General features: G+C 56.0%; 2 protein-coding genes across 5 annotated transcripts in view; one reads left to right on the top strand and one right to left on the bottom strand.

Moving 5' to 3' along the window:
• Nucleotides 1-2,802: 2,802 nt before the first annotated feature.
• On the bottom strand, nucleotides 2,803-16,171 carry LOC137154588 (coiled-coil domain-containing protein 42 like-2-like). Of its 4 annotated transcripts, none has more exons than XM_067550317.1 (7): nucleotides 12,903-16,171; nucleotides 8,894-8,999; nucleotides 7,218-7,322; nucleotides 6,346-6,546; nucleotides 5,165-5,386; nucleotides 3,327-3,485; nucleotides 2,803-2,957 (listed from the first exon to the last, which is right to left on the bottom strand). In XM_067550317.1, the coding sequence occupies exons 1-7, from the start codon at nucleotides 12,959-12,961 to the stop codon at nucleotides 2,859-2,861; spliced, it is 951 nt and encodes a 316-aa protein (XP_067406418.1). In that variant the 5' UTR covers nucleotides 12,962-16,171; the 3' UTR covers nucleotides 2,803-2,858. The 4 variants fall into 4 exon arrangements, with proteins under 4 accessions (XP_067406418.1, XP_067406419.1, XP_067406417.1 ...); XM_067550316.1 differs by lacking the exon at nucleotides 2,803-2,957 and having other exon boundaries at nucleotides 2,983-3,485; nucleotides 12,903-14,405; nucleotides 14,958-16,171; XM_067550318.1 differs by lacking the exon at nucleotides 3,327-3,485.
• Nucleotides 16,172-17,809: 1,638 nt separating this feature from the next.
• The window catches only part of RASAL1 (RAS protein activator like 1), a 70,473-nt gene continuing 69,758 nt past the window's right edge, over nucleotides 17,810-18,524 (top strand). Inside the window, exon 1 of the mRNA XM_067550266.1 lies at nucleotides 17,810-18,293. Within this exon, the coding sequence (XP_067406367.1) occupies nucleotides 18,229-18,293 (65 nt within the window). The 5' untranslated portion in view covers nucleotides 17,810-18,228. The remainder of the gene's footprint in view (nucleotides 18,294-18,524) is intronic.

Genomic DNA, 18,524 nt, shown 5'->3' with positions numbered 1-18,524 from the left:
GAGCAGCTCTGTACAGCATGAAGTATTTGCCCCAGGGGGGCTGGCATTCTGCATGGGTGCTGATGTTACAGAAGAAGGTTGGAAGTCTCCAGATCTCGGGGGGTTAATGGTTCATCAGTTGGCAGAGGTGATGGCTGGAAATACCTGAAGATCACAGAGATGCCTGTCCCATGCCCTTCAAGCGTCTGCTCAGCCCCTCACAGGCGACAATGTCCTGCTGCTTGGGGCTGGCTGGGGATTGTGTCTGTAGGAGGGAGCGCCGCATGGGCCGAAGCTGCAGGTGGTGTGCCTCCAGGGGCAGCAGGAGAGGGAGCTGTCCAGAGGCCTGGTTGATGTTGGCCTAAGGCCCCAGTCCAGCTGCCCTGGAGCCTGGACCAGACACACGGATGACGTATTGCAGGGGAAGCGGCCAAAAGCTCTGCCCTGCCACGTGCAGGCAAGCGTAGCTGGCTTAGCCCTTTCTACCATACAAAGAAGTGTTAAACCAGCTGGGCTAGGTTCTTTTTGTGAGAGCGCAGGGCTAGGGTAAGGCCCAGACTTTAGTAGCAGCTACACAAAGAGCGTTATCGGGCCACAGGCAGGATCCACACAAGGTAGAAGAGGCTGTAACCCAGGGGCAGGGTGTGTCACGAGTCCCTCTCTGTGCCTGATCCATGAGTCCTGCAGCCCCAGCGAGAGACCCTTGGCCCATTAGTTTGCTGTGTAGCCCCTGCTGCATTCTGCACCCGAGGTTCCCGGTTCAGGCAGGAGATGGTGGCCATCACACGGGCATGGCTGCGTCATTTTTCTAATGCAGGCTTTGTCCATGGTGGATTTTGAGGGCACTTCCCACCCTTCCAGTAGCACCCGGGTGGTGCTGGCAGGTGGGGCTCAGTCACAGCCTGCAGCCCAGCTGAGTGGCAGCTTGTGTAATGCTACGAGCCTTCCCAAAAATGGCTGGTGCCCACAGGGCCGCAGCCCAGGCTCGGTGCGCTCTGCAGGGCCGTGCTCCCTGTGCTGCATGGGGTAAGCTGAGGCTGGAAGTGAAGGGTTTCTAACCATCAGAGGAGGGAGGTTCTGAAACAGCCCCCAGAGGAGCAGGGAGGCAAACAATTGCCCTGGCTTGAAGCTGGCACTCAGGAAGTTGTGAATGGGCTGAGAGGTGCAGCTGCAGCACTAGCAGGGCCTGGGCTCCGTGCTCCAGGCCCTCCCTTCCAGCCCCGGGGTAACATGGGGAAAGGTGGCAGCTCACAGCCCTGGCTGACAGGACAGTCCAGCAGGTGCTGTCAAACAAGGGGATAGCCAGGAGCCATGCCCCAGGCTGAGCTCCTGCCCCGTGTCCCTCAGCCTCAGCAGCTCTGGGCGTGGGGCTGGAGGAAGGAGCGGGGAGGTGTTAAATTCAGGCATGACATCCCAGCATCTCCCTGCCAGCCGGGCCAGCCTGGAAAGCAGCTGGTGGGTGGTACCTCCAGGAGCAAAGGTCACCTCAGGCATTTAATGGGTCATTTGTGAGGGGTCTGCCCAGCTCTCCAGTGCTTCCCTCTGCCCCTGCACCTGTTGGCCCAGCTAATGCTGATCATGGTGGTCCTTGGCCAGAATGGCCAAGGCGTGTCTGCTGAGCCTGGCAGATGTAAGCAGGGGCTGCATGCGCTCTCCCCTGCCCAGCTAGAGCCGGGGGCGGGGGCCAGCCTGTATTTGCAGGAGCACCCCCCGTTTAGATGCTCAGCATGATGGCAGTGCTTTGCCCACCTGACTGCAGGGGCTGGCGTTGGGTCACACACCATCTCAGTGTTAAATGCAGGGGTGATGAACCGTCCTTCCCCCTATTGTATGAGCAAAGGCAGCAGATCTGTGCTTCCTGGCCTGAGGGAAGGGTCACTAGCTTCTGAACCAAGCCGGCCAAGCAAGGGGCGTGGATGCCAGAGCAGAGCCCTGTGAAGGGGGAATGGAGGGTGGGGGACAGGTATTTCTGCCTGGATGGGTGGGCTCTGCCTGAGTCCCAGGCATGATTTAAACCCCCCCACCTCGTCAGAGAGAGCTCATTAAGATTCTATTAGGAGTCTTTTGTGAAGTGCTCTCTGGCGCCGAACTCATCTGCTGTAGGGCGGCGCTGAGCGCTCCTGCTCCTGGCCAACTTCCGCCCTGGGCTCATCTCCTAAGAGCTGAGATCGCAGAGAGAGACTCAGAGCTGGGTGGAACCTCCCGAGAGCAATGCAGAGCGGTCACAGTGGAGCAGCAGGTGATGGGGTGGAGCGGAGGGGCCGGCAGCGTGGCTGGCAGGCGCCTGGCCAGCAGAACAGCAGGCACTGCGGCCCGTGGAAGGGCGCGCAGGGCACTGATGACAGGCAGCAGGGCAAGCAACGTGCCTTTGGCTCTCCCTTCCCCAGCCCCCGTGAGAGGTGAATTCACTCACATGCATGCCTGAACTGCGGGGCATCGCTGCGCACGGACCCCTACTGAACGGGTGTGGTGGAGAAAGGAGAGAGGCAAAGGGAGACTGGCCGGCATACTGGGCTGGGGATTTGGCTCATGGTTCTATGTTTATGACGAGAAGGGAAGTAGCACCTCTCGGAGCCCCCCAGGGGGTGGTGTACAATTTCCCAGGTGAGGGGGGGTGGGGCTCAGACTGGTTTTGTGCTGTATTGGTGAGAAGAACCCCTAGATGTTGAACCTGGCCCACGTGGCAGAGGGTTACACAGCCAGGGCAGGTGGAGGTGGGGTGCCCGGAGCCGGCTGCTGGCCTGCTGCTTCAGGCAGATTTCGTAAGACAAGGTGCAATCTGCATTCAGCAGGTGAGGGAAGGCGGGTGCGAGAGATCAAGCCAACCCCAGCAGCAAACTCAGGGCAGAGGTGGTGCAGGCGGGAGGACGGCGAGTGGCTTAGCTGGCGGCCGCAGGCGAGGACTGCATGGCAGGTGCGGGCTCCTCTTTGCGGACGTCGGCGAGGATGTCAGCCAGGTCAAGCAGGCAGAGCTGGACCTGATGGAGACAGAGCGGTCGCTTTAGAAAATAACTTTACCTGGATCCAGCCAGTGCCATCCTGAAAACACAACAAGCCTTGAAAGGAGAAAGCTCAGCTCCTGTAGGGAATAGCGTGGCCCACTCCCTGTAGTAGGCCTGGGCACAGAGCAGCTCACCGCTCTGCTAGGCCTGGCCCGTCCCAGGGGCACTGCAGAGAGCGGAGCAGCAGTACTGGCTACTCCTGCGCCCGTCTCTCCCAGGGGGAGGGGCTGGGCAGGATGGTGCAGAAGCACCTGGCTGCAGGCTGGGCTCTGGAGTGAGCATCTGGCGTGCAGGGCTGGGGCAAGCCGAGTGGCAGTGCGAAGAGCGGGCAGCTGAATCGCTGACCGTGTCGAGCTGGGTTTCCGTGTCCTCCAGGGGGACGGCCACCTGCAGCTTCATGTGCTTCGTGGCCAGCTGGAAGAGGTTGAGGGTGGCCATCTTGATCTGCCCCAGCTGCAGGGTTTTCTTGGCGGCCGTGTTCTGGATCTCAGTCCATTTGGACTCCTGCAGCGAGGGTGGAGCAGAGGGTTATGGAGCCTTGAATCAGGCCCAGTGTCCGCCCTGCCCCCTGCCGCGCGTCCTCCCTACAGCACCGGAGGAGATCTGTCAGCGCCCTCGCTGGAGCCGTGCTACGTCTCTTGTGCTACCGGGGCATGGCTCAGGTGCCCCCTGCCCTCCTCGTCAGTACCCGGCCCGTACCGGGCCGCTAATGAGCCACCCGCACAACCAATTCAGTGATGAATCCTGGTCATGGGCCACTTGAAGCACGCTTCCCCTAGCCAGAGAAGAGCTGCCCCTGGCAATCTCCACACCCCAGGCCTGGGTTAAGGTAACACAGCCCAGCAATATATCAATATTTCTTCCCCTCGGCTTCCTCCCACATCACAGTCTTTGAGCAGTTGCTCCATCACCAGCACTGCTGCGTCATGTTCCTCTTAGCTCCCTCGGCCCATGGGGCTCCTGCCTTGATCCCTCGTGGCAATTGGGAGCCAAGCCTCAGCCCGCCCCTGGGAGGCAGGGATGGAGTACCCCCACTGCCCGGAGGGCAGGAGTGGTGCAGCCTGCTCAGGCAGGCAGTGGAGCAATGGTGGAGTTGAGAGTAGAACCGCAGCATCCTGGCTCCGAGTTGGCTGAGCCCAGCTGTCCACTTGTGTGCCAGTCCCACGGCGCCCTGCAGCAGCACCCCCCACAGACCCCCAGCTGTGAGAGCACAGCTTCTCACCGGGGGCTGCCCACGCACATGCTCTGTCCTCTTGGCAGACCTGAGTTCAAATCCTCCCAGGGGGCCCAGCTGCCCTCATTCTGGGGCACTCCTGGGTGCAGCTCAAGCCCTACGCAACCCCAGGGCCATGTCTGGTGCGTGACGGAGACTCACCTTGTGCCCTGTCTCGTGGGCAGCGGGGGCTACTCCAGCTCGCAGGCTCCGTGTTTGTCCCTAGGCCGGGGTCACAGAGGGCCTGCCCAGAATAGGCTCTTGCTGCTAGAAGCTAGGCTGGCAGTCTGCAGTGCACTCTGCCCGCCCCCCACCCAGGCTCCTGAGCGGGGAGTGGATTCGATGGATGTTGCATCTTCCGGGCTCAGGCCTGGGCCTAGCAGAAGCGCTAGCTAGTGCGTTACAGCCACGCAGAGTCGGGCTGCCCCATCCCTGAGCTCCCCACGTGCTGCCCCCGTCCCTCCCCCCCCACCCTGCTGGCAGGGGCACACCAGCAGCCTGCTCACGGGAGCAGAAGTCACCCACAGTCTGCGTGGGCGAGGCTGGCACTATCCCAGCAGCAATCGGGCCCAGCCTACTCAGCCCGAGGACTCACATATGTTCTTGTAGGGAAAGTGAGGGGGGAGGGCAGAGCCATTCTGGCTGGACTCCCAGCCCTGCCGTGCGGCAGTGAGCGAGCGCCCGGCTGGGGAGGGATGCAGCCAATCCCCCCCCAGCTCAGGGAGGGTCCATGGGGATGGCTGGTGTCCCTCCAGCAGCAGGGCCCATTCTGGAGGAGGTGTGGGAGGGTCACTGGGGCCATTGGAGGGCCACAAACAACCCCCTGTGACTTGGCCACACATCCCCCCCAAGGCCAAAGGAGCCCCTAGGGAACTGCCCCTTGCCCCAGCTTCCCAAGGCCAGTGGAGCAACGTGGTTCCCCCCCTCCCTCCGCCCCGGCGTGCTGGATGGCCACAGACTGCCCACCTACCCACTGGTGCACCTTGGCCCGGGCCTGCTCCAGCTGGGCCTGCAGCACAGCCAGCTGGTTGTTGAGCTGCAGGATCTCATTGCTGCTCTGCTCCAGGTACTGCTGGAGCTGGACGCGCTCCTCCTCCATCACCTCCCGGCTCCCCAGCGCCCGCTGCACCAGTGCCTCCTGCGTGCCAGCCAGCGTCCGAAAGCGGTCAATCAGCGCCTGGATTTCCTGGAACTGAGTGGGGAGGGGAGAGTGGGGGAGGAGGGGACAGGAGACCAAGGGTGAGGGGTGCTCATTCAGGACAGATGTACAGGCTGCGGCCCCACCAGTGGCTTAAGAGAGGAGTCATGCAGGATTGTAACTAGCAGGACTGTCCCACTGTTACACTGAGGGCATCTCTACTGCGGGTTAGGGGCCTTCTCCACGCTGTGACCCTTTCCTTCACTCGCAAGGGGGCAGACTGGCTACCAGCAGCCTGCTCCCACCCCCCCAAGGCCTCTCCTGCAGCAGCATCTCCTGTGCACCTGGCACTGGAATCTGAGCCAAAATGTGCTGCCTACCACTGAGCTCCATCCCTGCCAGGGGCCCCTCCCCATCGAGCAGCTTACCCAGTGGATGGGAGGAGCTGAGAGCTCTAGGCACTCCCCTGGGGGGAGCATGGCTGTTCCAGCACCTGTTGTCCCAGGGGAGGCCTCCCCATCCATGCAAGATGCTCCTGCAGGAATCCAGGCCATGGCTGTGAGCCCAGGGCACGGGGAGCAGGAAGACCCCCGCTGCATCGCAGGGGGAGGAGGGAAGGGTTGGGGTGTTTCAGCACAACCCCCCCCAACGGAGGGGTGAGAAGACTTGAGGGAGGTGGGGGGGCTGCTACGGCTGAGAGGACGAGGCGGTTGTGGTGACGGCTGCTGGGAGGTCAGGGTGGTTCAGCAACGGGCAGGGCAGTGGGGGGTGGCTCGGGAACCGGGGAGGGGAAATGCCAGCACTTCTCCAGGGACTGCGCACGGGCGAGGACTGTCAGGCTGCTTTTCAGTGCAGGGCCCTGGGAAGGTCAGCAGCTGGGAAAGGGGCAGTGCAGGTCTGAGGAGCGGGGGGTTGGGTAAGGTCCTTAGCCTGGAGGTGTCCAGAGATAGGAGCAGTGCCCCCTGCTTCCCCACTGACCCCCCCCAGCAACTCCCTGCAGGGCCCGCCCTCACCTGCTCCGTCTTCTCCATCACGCCCTGGAGGTAGCGCTGGAAGATGGCATGGGCTTCCAGGTGCCGTTGCAGCCTGTCCCTCTCCTGGCGCAGCTGGGCTATCTCCTGGCGCAGCCGCACGGCCTCTCTGTCCTTCTGCACCATCTGCTCCCGCTGCTCACTCGCCTTGTGCAGTGCCCGGCTCCGCTTGGAGTCATTCTCCTGCCACCCACAACACAGGGAACTGGGTAACGCCAAAGGGTGCCCACCACGCACAGCCCACGTTTGATGTGTGACACTTGCCACACCAGAGGGCCCCGTGCTACCAGGGCTACTGCCATGAGGAGCTCAGAAAATCTCAGACTCTAAGGTCAGAAGGGACCAATCTGATCATCTAACCTGCCCTCCTGCACAACGCAGACCACAGAACCTCCCCCACCCACTCCTGGGACAGACCCTGACCTACGACTGAGTTACTGCAGTCCTCAAATCATGGGTACAGAGAATCCACCAGCAACCTTCTACTCACATGCTGCTGGAGAAGCTGCTTCTTTAGCTCTATCTGTCGGAGCGGCTGCTTTCGGCGGTAAGGAGTCCCTGGTTCAATCCCCCTGATAACAGGCACTGTCGGCCTGTCTGTTAGGGGATCAGAAATGGGCATCTGGATCCAGATACCCCTCGAGTCTGGAACCAAAGTGTGTGGCTGAGAGCAGAGCCCCAACTGGCTTCTTGTAGCTGCAGCCTCTGTCGCTGAGGTTAGCAGTGGTGCCTGGATGTGCCGAGGGATTTAGACCCAGTGGAAGTGGATCTGACCCACCCCTGCTCTGCAGCACAGCCCATCCCCAACCCCAACCTGCAGGCCCCCCTCCGGGATCTGCAGCTGGGGCGTGTACCTTCAGGAACTTATCAAATTTAAGAATGGCCTCCTTGAGCTGTCCCTCCTTGTGCTGCAGTTCCTCCCGGCGCTGCTGCAGGCTCTCCATCTTCATCTGGAACTCCTGCAGGAGGCCAGGACAAGGCCAGTCAGGCCAGGCCAGGAAATCTTTCCTGAGCCTTCACCAGCAGAGGTCAAGGACCCTCTGAGAACCTGGGTGTGGGAGAGGGGGCTCAGTATTTGGGAACAGGGGGCTTCAAGGTTGCATTCCCACAGCGCTGGAGCAGCAGCAGGTCTACCTAACACTGAGTGCTCTGTAGAGCAAGGGTAACACACTGCCAGAATGTGGGTCTCGGTGTCTCCTTCTAGTGGCTAGTCACATTTCAGGATACAAGCCTACTACTGCTACCAACTGAGGGAGTTACCCTTCAGCACCAGCAGCAGAGACACATGCTTTTAGCACTGTAGGCCCAGGTTCCTGCTCTCAGCCCAAGTGGCAGCAGTTATACAGAACCAAGGTCCTCCCTGGCATTCTCAATCCCTCTGTGGCTCCATGTCCAAGGGACTGACCAGCGTTACAAGTGCTGCATGCATTGTCCCTGTCCCTCGCAGTCACCGAGGCACTGAATATCACGCCGCTAGCTTGCGGCATCCATGGGAATTAGGCACCTAAAGACTTTTGAGTCTTAGAAGTAACGATTCATATTGTGGTACTGCCTAGTGGGCCAGCACCCCATTGCCGGGCACTGCGTATCCACAGAACAACATACACACTTTTTCTTGGCCTGCAGCACAGAGCATCTCTGGGCGTACGAGGGGTGTGTGTATGGGGGGGAAACAGAGTGAGGGGCCCCTATGAGTCAGAGCATGTTTGAGAACACACCTCCCTGTTAAACAACATGCGAGGCTCCATCCAAAACACTTACTGAGACACTTGAGCTAACACTGAGGGTCCAATGATGGCCACTGCTGGTGCAGAAGCCGTCCCCTCTGCAGAACTGCCATCTCACTAATGTACCTGCCAACTCTTAAATCTCATCTTAGTCCCTCTCCCCTGTCACTGCTCGGCCATCACATTCACTAGAGCTCCACGGTGCAATTCTCTAAACGGATCACTGTATTGTTCTCTGCTCTTTAATTCTGGAACGATTATCATGTTGCCAAAGCATTTTGTGCTGTTCTCTCTCTCTCTCTCTTGCTAGGTACATATTTGGCCACACCGTAACATAACGGATTATTAGGCACTTGGCCTCCAAGTAAGCCGCGGTGCTTTACAATCTGCAGCAACAGTTCCACAGCTAAACTTTTCTGGTTTGAGCCAAAACCTTTCAGTTATTTGAATTTTCACTGAGCAATTGCAATTTTCCATGGGCGAGGAGACGGGGGAAGCTTTTTTCCAACCGCTCCAGCCTGGTGACTTTGGTGTCTAGAAAGCAGGAATTTTCTCTGCTGACTGCGTTATGCCTCTCCCCTCCTGCCCTTCAGCCCTCCAGAACTGACCAGCGCCTCCTGGGCCTGCAGCCCGTTACAAGAACATCAAGGACTTGCTTTCCATTCTCAGCCTCCTTCGGGACTCCGGTGCCCCCCACACTCCTCTCCCGTGGAAGTGAGGGCCCAGTGACCCCACCATTTAGGAATCATGAACCGCAAGTTAACAAGACCAGTCCCGGCAAGGCCCCGTGCAGCTGGCTTGACCTGTTTCTGGGCCAGCAGGGCTTGCTCCACCTCTGCCAGCTCCCTCCTCTTCTCCAGCAGGCGGGTGGCAGGGGACAGGTAGTCGTCTTCTCTTTCCGGCATTTTCCTGCAGGGGAGGAACAAATGGTAACGTGGCAGCACTGCACTCGTCCCTGGTGCGGTGGAACTCTGCTAACAACTCTGCAGCCTCCCTGGCACCTGGGATGCCGGAAGGGTATGCCCGATGGGGTACAGAATCCATTGAGATACAAGGGCACCAGGCTTGTTCTTAACGCAAAAGCCACATATTTACTTGGAGCCCCTGACATGGGCTGGGCCATTGCAGCTCCATAAACCAGCACTTCTCCTCGTGCTCACTACCCTGCACTCCAGATGTAAAGCTTTCATGTCAAAGGATGCACCGTCAACAGGCAACCTGGGCTGGAACTGGGGGAACACAGAGCCATGTGCTCTGCTGAGGGGAACCCAAGACCACCAGAGCCCGAGTGTATAGCCAAAGCCCTCTGAGAGACGGCAAAGCCAGCGAGCTCATAGAGCCCAGCTGAACACACAGGATCATACTTTGAACCTCTGCTCTTGAGTGGGCGGAGCTTGTTTGTGGGCGGAGTCTGAATGAGTACTAGTTTTTCCCCACCAGTTCCCTCCCTGATCAATCCCAGAGGACAAGCTTAAAGTGGCTTCCAATCCAAAGCCTGTCTGGTCCCGACACAGAGATTGTGGTTTTACAAGCACAGGTTTCTCATTTGTTTTAAACTCTTTTTTTCTCCCCATGTAACTGTCTGAGTGAATGTGACTCCTTAGCTGACTGTGCAGGCCAATAGCAAGCTCAACTGGCCCCAGAGCAACAAATTGAAAACAAAAGAGGCGAGCTCTTCCCTCGAATCTCTTCGTTTGTCACAGGGTAACTGGCCTGGTAAGAAGGAATAGGTCCAGGAAGGAGCAGTAGCTGAGAGCTAATGCAGAAAGCAAACAGGTGAGAGCAGGAAAAGTCTGCTGAGTAGATGGCTCCTTCGGAGACTCCCTGGGAAAGGGGGAGAACCAGAGCACGCCAAGCCCAGATTTTGGAGGGGGCTTCCCATGGGCAAGGGGCGGACTTGCAGGCAAAGGGGCCTAGGAAGTGGAGGGATAATGGGAACCCTCTTGCAAGAACCTGAAGGCTGCAGGAACAATGTTGCAAGCAGCACAAAGAATTTCCGGGGGGGGCTGGGCAGGAGATCTGCTGTATTTTAACTTTTTATGCTCTGGGGGGTAAGAGAATTATCCGACTTCGAGATCTGCTGGAGGCTGAAATTGTATGAAATTATGCCAGGCTATAGAGTTTGTATCAGCCTCTGAAAGGGATAACAGTCTTTTCCTGGGCAGGGAAGGTAACCATCGGTCTGATCTGCAGTGGAGAAGATGGGCAACTCAGCTGGTGCTGGGCACTGTTGGGGAAACTGAGGTAGGACTTTTCTGGTGCATCATGGCCAGCCACAGAAGAGTGCCCTGGCAGGACAAGCACTGATACACAGTTAAAGTCCTTTTAGGTTTTATTTATAGCAAAGGAGATCAGACAGAGGGTGATTACTAAGTTGATGGTGTCACTTTAAAAAAGAAAGGTCTCTAGCAAAGATAGCAAAGAATGTGAACCAATGTGGTGCCGTCTTCCTGAGTCTGCAGGCAGCCTGAAATAATAGCTCTGAGGCATGTAAACTGATCCCACTCCTTGTTATCTGGGTATTAACTCTGGTAACTAACAACAACCTACATGTCAAGATTACTAACAACTTTACATCTGATCAAAATGTGTGTTACAGGTCCCCTTCTACGTCCAATCCACAGGGGATAGGAGTCTATTACTGCTTTTAGCACGGAGGTCCCTGGTTCAGTCTCTGGGGTACTGACCAAGATCGTGGCTGTCACAAAAGCATGCACATACACACAAAAAAGAGGAGCAATCCCAGTCCAATGCTCCCCACAAAATAATGTGGGTGGCTCTACAGACAGGCAGAGCTTAGGAGAGTTCTGTCACTTACATTCCTCCAGGCTCACCCGCCTGCCACCCACTTCAGTGGGAGCAGCCTCAGGTGCTGTAAAGCTGCAAGAACCCAACCAGGGTGCCCATCTGTGGTGGGCAAGAGTTTAGAAATCACAAGTCACTCCTGGTGTCTGCTTCTCCATGTTTTACAGCATTCCCTCTGTGTTAAAAGCCTGCTCTCCACACTGGAGATGGCCATCTCAGTAAGTGACGTTTAAAAATTGTGCCGATTGGGTAACAGGTTAGAAGGTGAAGATAATCAGTAAATACGTAAATCAGGATTTGTTTGCTTTTCCTCTTGTTCCCATGCACAGAAAACTGGCAGCTATGCACTCTGCTGAGTCCCAATACAGAACCGATTCAACTCAGTGAGACTTGATTGGCTAGACAAATGCAGCCAAACTGGAGGAAAAAAACAAACCCATCAGAGCTGGGTACCACCCACAAAGAACAGAGTTACACCGTGTTTGGGGTTTGAGTGTCTCTCTATTTGTCTTTACTAAACTCACATGGGTTTGGGGGGATCTTGTTACAACACAGCTGCCTGTGATGCTGTAGTTTGGACTGGCACTGGCTCAGAGGGATCCTCTAGTCTGATTTCCTGTGTAACGCAGGGCAGAGAATTTTGCCCAGTTACCCCTACTCTGATCCACTAACTTGTCTGCCTAAAGCATAACTTCCTAAAAGGCTTCCACTCTGGAGATGGAGAATCCACCACTTCCCTTGGTAGTTTGTTCCAATGGCCAATCATCCTCCTTGCTAAAAACATGTCTGTCTTCTAACTTACATTTGTCTGGCCTCAGCTTCCAGCCACTGGTTCCCATTCAGCCTTTTCCTGCTAGACTGAAGAGTCCTTTAGTGCCCGTATTTGCTCCCTGCAAAGGTCCTTAAACACTAATTAACTCCCCTCCCCATCTTCTTTGGCACTTGAGCTCTTGAAATCTTTCTCTGAAAGGCATTTTCTCCTGGCCGCAAACCCTTTTGGTGGCTCTCTTCTGCATCCCTCCTATTTTCCAACACGTGGACACCCCAACTGGAGGCAGTATTCCAGTGTCGGTCTCATGAGAGTGACCTGGGCTTTAGCTGTGATCTGCCTACTAACTTTAGTATATTTCTTAAAGCCCCAGCTGCTGCAGTCATGAGATCACATGGGATCCGGATTTGATTTGATTTTTTTAAAGTAAGTTCCTAGCCATTATGGAGGCTGAGAAAAGCTTGACAACATAAAGCAAGTGGATCCTAAAGGCTCAGACACCAAAAGCAAATAGGAAGAGCCCAACATTCATTGGCTTAAAAATCATGACACTTGTTTTAAATGATCGCATGATTGTTGCAACCTGACTCCTGGTTTTTGCATGCTGGAGGTTGGTAATGTTGCTGCTAACGCAGAAGAAGCAGCGTGAGTGGGCAGGACACCAGACAATATGGGTTCAGTCTAGATTCTGCCAGTCACTTGCAGCATGACTGGGGTAAGTCCCTTCCCTGATCTAGGCCTTAGGTTACCAAGCTGTAAAACAAGGGCCGTGATACCCACCTCCTTGAATTAAACCAAAGTTTGTAATATTGAAACCCTCCACAGGGCAGAATCTGCTTGCCCTGCACAGTTCTGCTGGGCACCCTGTGGAGGGCTGGCAGAACTCCAGCCCTGATCAGCAAGCAGACTGAGAACAGGCATTTTCTACCGTGATTCACTCCAGGAAGCATCTGTTAAGTGTTTTCTTGCTGGCACAAAACCCAAGAATTAGCCATGCCTCCAGCTACCCAAATAAGTACACCCCTGCTATTAGCAGCAGCAGGAAGGCTCGTCCCCTGAGGGCCTGAGCCAAAAGCAGCCCATACCATGCTCCTCGCACACAGAGCGGAGATCCTGTTTTCATCCCTCTCTGCAGAGGGCCTGGCTATACAAATATGAATAATAATGAGCGTTATGCAGCTCCGCAGACCCCCACAGAAGCAGCCACCTGCAGGGGGGCAGGGGAGGATCTTACTCACGGCAGCAGCAGCTTGTCCCGGAAAGCCGCCTGCAGATATTCTTCCAGGTCGAAAGCCATCGTGGCCCAGCTCCGACCAAGACCCGCGGTTCAGGGAATGGGGACCCCAGGGGCCCCGCTTCTGTCCCAGTGCCTGCAAAGGGGCCCGGCTGGGAGCTGCGCCCGCCCGTTGCTAAGGAGACGGACAGCACAACGTTCTGTTGCCATGGTCACGCTTTCGGAATCCCGGAGCCCTTTCAAGTTCCCTCTGCACGCCCGGCGGCAGGAGAGTGCAGAGAACAGCCAGTCTAGAGCCGGGTGGGTGGAGCCGGGCGCCCGCCCCGATTTCTCTGCGGGAGGGAGGCAGCCAGGGCCTGTTAACGAATCTCTCCCCTCTCCTCTTTTCTGCCCCGTCTGCATGAGCGCCTCCGCACCTGCCTGGTTTAACGGCCTGCAGCTGCAGGGCCCTGTGAATGGCTTCCCTCCCCTCCCCGGGACACGTCCCCCCCTCCCCAGCGTGTCCCCCGTGGGCAGAGCTGTGGGTAAACATCGGAACGAGTGGGAGGTACACAGAGGCCCCGATCCTACCATCGGATCTGTAGCCAGAGCCTTGTGACGTTCATGGGGCGCTGCTCTGTCCTTGAAATATGAGCCCATTTATCTGGCCCTCACAACTCGCAATCTTCCATGTGCACCCCTGTGAGGTAGGGCGGGGGGCTGTTCTCTCCGGGGTACAGCTCCCACAAGGAATCTGTGGTGGAGCAGGGAACTGAAGCTGACTCTCAGCAGAGTGCCCCAACCACTGGGCCAACCTTCCTGGAGCAAACGAACAAGACTGGCTCACCGTTGGCTGTGCTATTTATTATTAATTAGTAGTAGTACTATACTATAGTAGTATAGTGTATAGCGCATCATCATGGACCAGGGCCCCATTAGTGACTCATCGCAGGTCTATAGCTGCATTCCAGAGCCCTCCCTGGTCCATCTTAAAAAGAGAGTGCTCTTAGCCAGTTGCTTTTTAAAGACCTATTGCTGCACCTGGAGAATGTTTGTTTGACTTAGAACACATTCTGCCTATATATTGTCACATGTTAAGGAATCCTCATCCCTTGTTCTTTATTACATGGGACACTTGCATGCAAAAATCTTTATCTGCATTGATCATTCCGTGTCCCCTCCTGACGGGGTCATTTCAGTCAAAAAGACACTTTCCACTTAAAAATTGCATTTCTTTCACTTTGTTTACTTGGTGCATTTGAACCAGCATTTTCAAAACTGCCCACAAATTCAAAGGTCTCAGTTTTGGGGCACTCAACCTGATTCAATCTGTCTGATTTTTCAGACATTCTGAGCATCCAGAGCTCCTATTGAGTTCTGTTGCAGTTGTGGAAGCTCAGGTCTAGATCTCATAACTGCCAAAAAGGGTGCCAGGAATGGGTAGTCACTTTTGAAAATCTGGCCTTTGTGTATAATGACCTGGGCTGTTTTGCTATTCTTGGTTTCATCTCGCTTCTGTGTCCTTCACCTAGAAAAAGGGGAAGAAATAAAAAAAAAAACTATCGTAAACAGAAAACGGATTTATAAAGGCACAAAAATTGGCGGGGGGAGATCCAGTGCAATGAAACAATTAACTTTTTTTTTTAATTTAACTAGATTTCAAGTGGATGGTGTCCCTGTAACTGCAGTGGGGATAACTGTCAGCACAAGTAGAACATTCTGGGTCCACTTCCAAAACCTGCCTCTGGGAGCTGCCTGCTATGGATAGGGGCTGAAGAAGGAGTAAAGACTAGATCATCAAAGTTATTTAAGTGCCTAACAATTGATTTCACCTACATACCTTTGAGAATTAGAGCCTAATTGACTCCAGGTTAGATTCATCTGGGAATTTGGCCCTGTGACTTTAGGAAAGGAATATACAGAGGGAGGGAATGAACTAAGAAACAAACCATTCTGTTTCATGCTGGGGTCCTTAATTATAATTCATCACAGTGTTAACTGCAGTGAGCCTGCCCTCATCTCCATAAAATGCATTCTGGAAGAACTGCTTCTTTAAAAGAAAGATTGGTCAGTTTCTCACATGGCACCAGCTGCCCATTCATAGACTTTCCTCTCTTTTGTTCTTTGTCCCTGCTGGTGCAAGATAGCTGTGTGTAAATAGTTTTAATCTCTTCATAACCCGATTGTTGTAGTCACACAGTGCATACCAATCTAAGGTACAATAATACCATACATTACTCCATGATAGTGAGCTGAAATGTGGTAAATGCTGTTGCGACATCACTGGGGGCTGGGCTGCCGCCTGTCAGAAAATACATCCATGGCTGACTACCAGGAATTCAGTAGGGAGACAAACAAGTTCTGTGCATTTAGTCCATACACAAAGAATAGTCATGTATTTTTAATCTAAATAATGTCTGTAGGGAGAGAGAGCACAGTGTGTGCATCTCCCACAGGAACTCTAGACTGCTGTCTCCAAAGACAGAGTTCTTAGTAATTTCAAAGTGCAGAACACAGAACACCAAAGTATTGCAAGTTCACAGCTTTACCCACTGCAGTACAAGGGCCCAATCCTGAAACTCTTACTCAATAGTCAAACAAGTACTACTGAGGCAGAAATGTCTGTGGGCCTGATCCCTGCCATCAGGCTGCAGCCAAGCTTGTGCGGAGTGGCTCTCAGTGGAGCCATGCTGTCAGGGTGGGATAGGGTCCTCAGAGTGAAAGAAGGCAAGCCCTTCAGCAGGACCCATCCCCATAGATTCTGGTGATGTGTGGAGACAGGGGTGCTGCATCTCGAATGCCCCGCGCGACAGGGAAGACACAGGATGGACTCAGCTGTTAGGAATACATAGAGGAGGGAGGTGCTTGTTGAGCCTGCTGGAGACACACAGACCCTGTGGTTCTCTCTGGCTCCCGGATGGTGCTGCTTGGTGTCTCCAGGCGTGGTTTCCTGCAGTCCTGTCCTGGGTCACAGCAGCAGAGACGGGGCCTGGGAATAGCGAGCAGCCTCCACAGCTTTGCAGCCTCCACAGGCCCTTCTCCCTTGAGGAGAAACTCTGCCAGTTTAGCTCCGTAGGGTTTCCTGCTCCATGGGAAGGGATGATCTGTCTGTAGAAATCGGCAACAGTGAAACCGATGGGACAGAGGAGTGGGGGTTTGTCCAGCTCTTCTAGTATTTATGAAGGCTCCCCAAGCCTTGGCCCGGGGCTCTTTAAGCAGAGTTTGCCCGGCAGACAGGATGGATATGAACTTCTGTCAGGCTGATACCTCCCTGGGGGAGTTGGGTTTCTGAGCACTGTTGTAATTTGCCACTGTGACCCTTGGCCCTGTATTAATTTGGGGGCTATTGGAGCCAGTGGGAGCCTTTCCATTGCCTTCAATGGACTTTTGGATCAAGCCCTTGAGACAGTACTTTTAGAAGTTGCCTATTCACCCAGCTTCTATTCCCAGGCTTCCCGCACACGCTGTAACTAACGTCCCCTCGGTTTTGATGACCTCATGTGGGGGCAGGAAGAATTCAAGAGATAAAAACCACCTTGAGATGCAGGGTTGATTCTCTCCCCCAGTCTGCTGCACCCCAGCATCACTTCATGACTCCAGTGCAGTTACTCCCACTTTCCCCACTGGGAAAGCTGGCACTGAATCAGGCTGGCGTCACAGCTCCAACCCGCAGCAGATGGCAGAGCTGGGATGTTGCTGGTAGAGGAGCTGTTCTGGTAGATTTATGAGACTATCAGGTGCAGAGGCAGAGCATGTGGCAGTGAGAGATGCAGAAGTACTGGGATGGTGCACACCAAGCAGGGTAATAGCCCTCAAGCTCCCACATACACACATCCCTGGACGTCCTCCATCATTACGGCAAATCTCTGCTGATCGAAGGCCATCCAGATGGATTTTTATCTAGGTTTTGAAGACAGTCTGGCTTCATGTTCCCTCACTGATGAGCTTATCACACCACCAAAGCTTATGGTCCCCACATGGTCGCTGACGATGTAGCAGTATTCTTTAGTAAACAGCCCGGGCTTTCTCCCTCCTGGCCAAATTCCATCCTCAGCAGCACACCTGGTTAACGCAGGAGGAACTTTGCTGGGATGACTCCCGTATAACTGGAGGCAGGCACTGGCCCCTTTTTCTTGCACAGAGGATGATTTGTGAATAAGGTCTGAACTGGAGACCAGGTTCTGTTCCCAGTTCTCCCACTGTGCTGATGGGTGACTTTGGGCCTCAGTTTCCTCATCTATAAAATGGGGATACTGATACCGCACAGGAGAGCTGTGGGACTTTGTTAGTGTTTATAAAGCAACTTGAGATCCTTGAGTGGAAGGTAAGATGATGTGGCACAGAGTTATTCAGTGCCCAGTGCAGTGGTGCCCAGGGAGACCCAGGAGGGAAGTGCTACTGAAACTGCTGCACAGTATTCTGCTTTTCCAGGCTGGGGAGGTAGTTCGCATTTTGTGAATCCCTTTGAAGGACAATGAGTACAGTCTCTGGCTGCCAGCACCCAGGCACCCAGAGAAAATGCTGGCAAGCATAGCTCCAGTCTATACAGCAAACTGCAGCCCTGGGAGTGGGCAGAGAGAGGCAGGCGTGCAGTGCTGCTGCCAACCTGGCCTTGTCACGTTAACCCGTGCGGGATGGCCCGGCCTTCGCCGTACAGCCCCGCTTCTACTCCGCGAGCCAAGCCCTGCCTGTGAACGTCAGACACCAGGGGAGAGGCTCCTTCGCAGGCCAGTGCTGCTCGAGGGCACGTTCGTTCGCTGAAGCTCGCGCGGGAGGGTACAGCGAGGCAGAGCTGGTGCCCCCCGCCCCGCTCCCCGTTGGCTGGGAGAGGAGCATTTCCCCCCCGCGGCCGCCAGGAGGCGGAGGAGCGCCACGCTGCCGCCTTCCGCCCGCGTCGGGGGTGTAGCTCTCGCCGGGCAACCTGTGGCTGCAGACACGATGCTGTCGCTGCCGGAGCTTTTCCTCTGATCCTCCGGCTGCAGCGCCCGGCCGCCGGGCTAGGTGCAGGAGCACGAGGCGGGGGGCAGCAGAGGCAGCCCGGGAGCTTTGACCCGAACCTGACACAGCGACGGGGCGGGGCGGGGCGGGGCGGTTTCACCTGCCTGGCTTTGCACCGGGCGAGACCCGTTTCCACGGGAGACTTCATCGTTTGGAGCCGGCAGCTGCGCGGGTCGGAGCCAGGCTGAAGCGGAGCGGAGCGCCCCAGGCAGAGCTCCGCCAAACTCCTGCCGCGGGGTTGTCTGCGCCGCCCGGCCGCGCTGGGCAGGGGGTCGGGGCCGAGCGGAGCGGAGCGGACTGACGACCCGCCCGCGCTGCCAGCAGAGCCAAGCTCGGGGCGGCGCCGGGCCGGGATGGCCAGGAACACGTCCCTGCATTTCCGAGTGGTGGAAGGGAGGGACCTGCCTGCCAAGGACGTGTGAGTTGCTCGCATCGCCGGGCCCCGGCTCCGGGCCAGCTGTGGCGGGGCCCCCGCTGTAGACCGCGCTGGGGACCGAGCCCAGCATCGGGGCCCGGCTGCTCAGCCTCGGTGCATCTGCCACTGCCGGCACCTGTGCTGCTGGGGGAGGGAGGCGGCCCCAAGAGGCTTACATTGGGCAGTAAAGTAGCCCCAGCTCCGCCCTGACGGGGCCTGGGTGCTGCCTGGACT

The sequence above is a fragment of the Emydura macquarii genome, unplaced genomic scaffold, assembly GCF_026122565.2.
Source record: "Emydura macquarii macquarii isolate MOO-44397 ecotype Brisbane River unplaced genomic scaffold, CSIRO-AGI_Emac_v2 contig_1254, whole genome shotgun sequence".
Lineage (NCBI taxonomy): Eukaryota > Metazoa > Chordata > Testudines > Chelidae > Emydura > Emydura macquarii.
Note: the sequence above shows the minus strand (reverse complement) of the source record. Positions and strands in the feature narration are given on the sequence as shown.

Excerpts from the sequence above, each read along its gene's own strand:
- LOC137154588 (XM_067550319.1), bottom strand. The coding sequence starts at position 12,961 with ATGGCTTTCGACCTGGAAGAATATCTGCAGGCGGCTTTCCGGGACAAG. Across the intron at positions 9,000-12,902 it reads CGGGACAAGCTGCTGCTGCC|GAAAATGCCGGAAAGAGAAG; the intron begins GTGAGTAAGATC and ends CCTCCCCTGCAG. Across the intron at positions 6,547-7,217 it reads AATTTGATAAGTTCCTGAAG|GAGAATGACTCCAAGCGGAG; the intron begins GTACACGCCCCA and ends TGTGGGTGGCAG.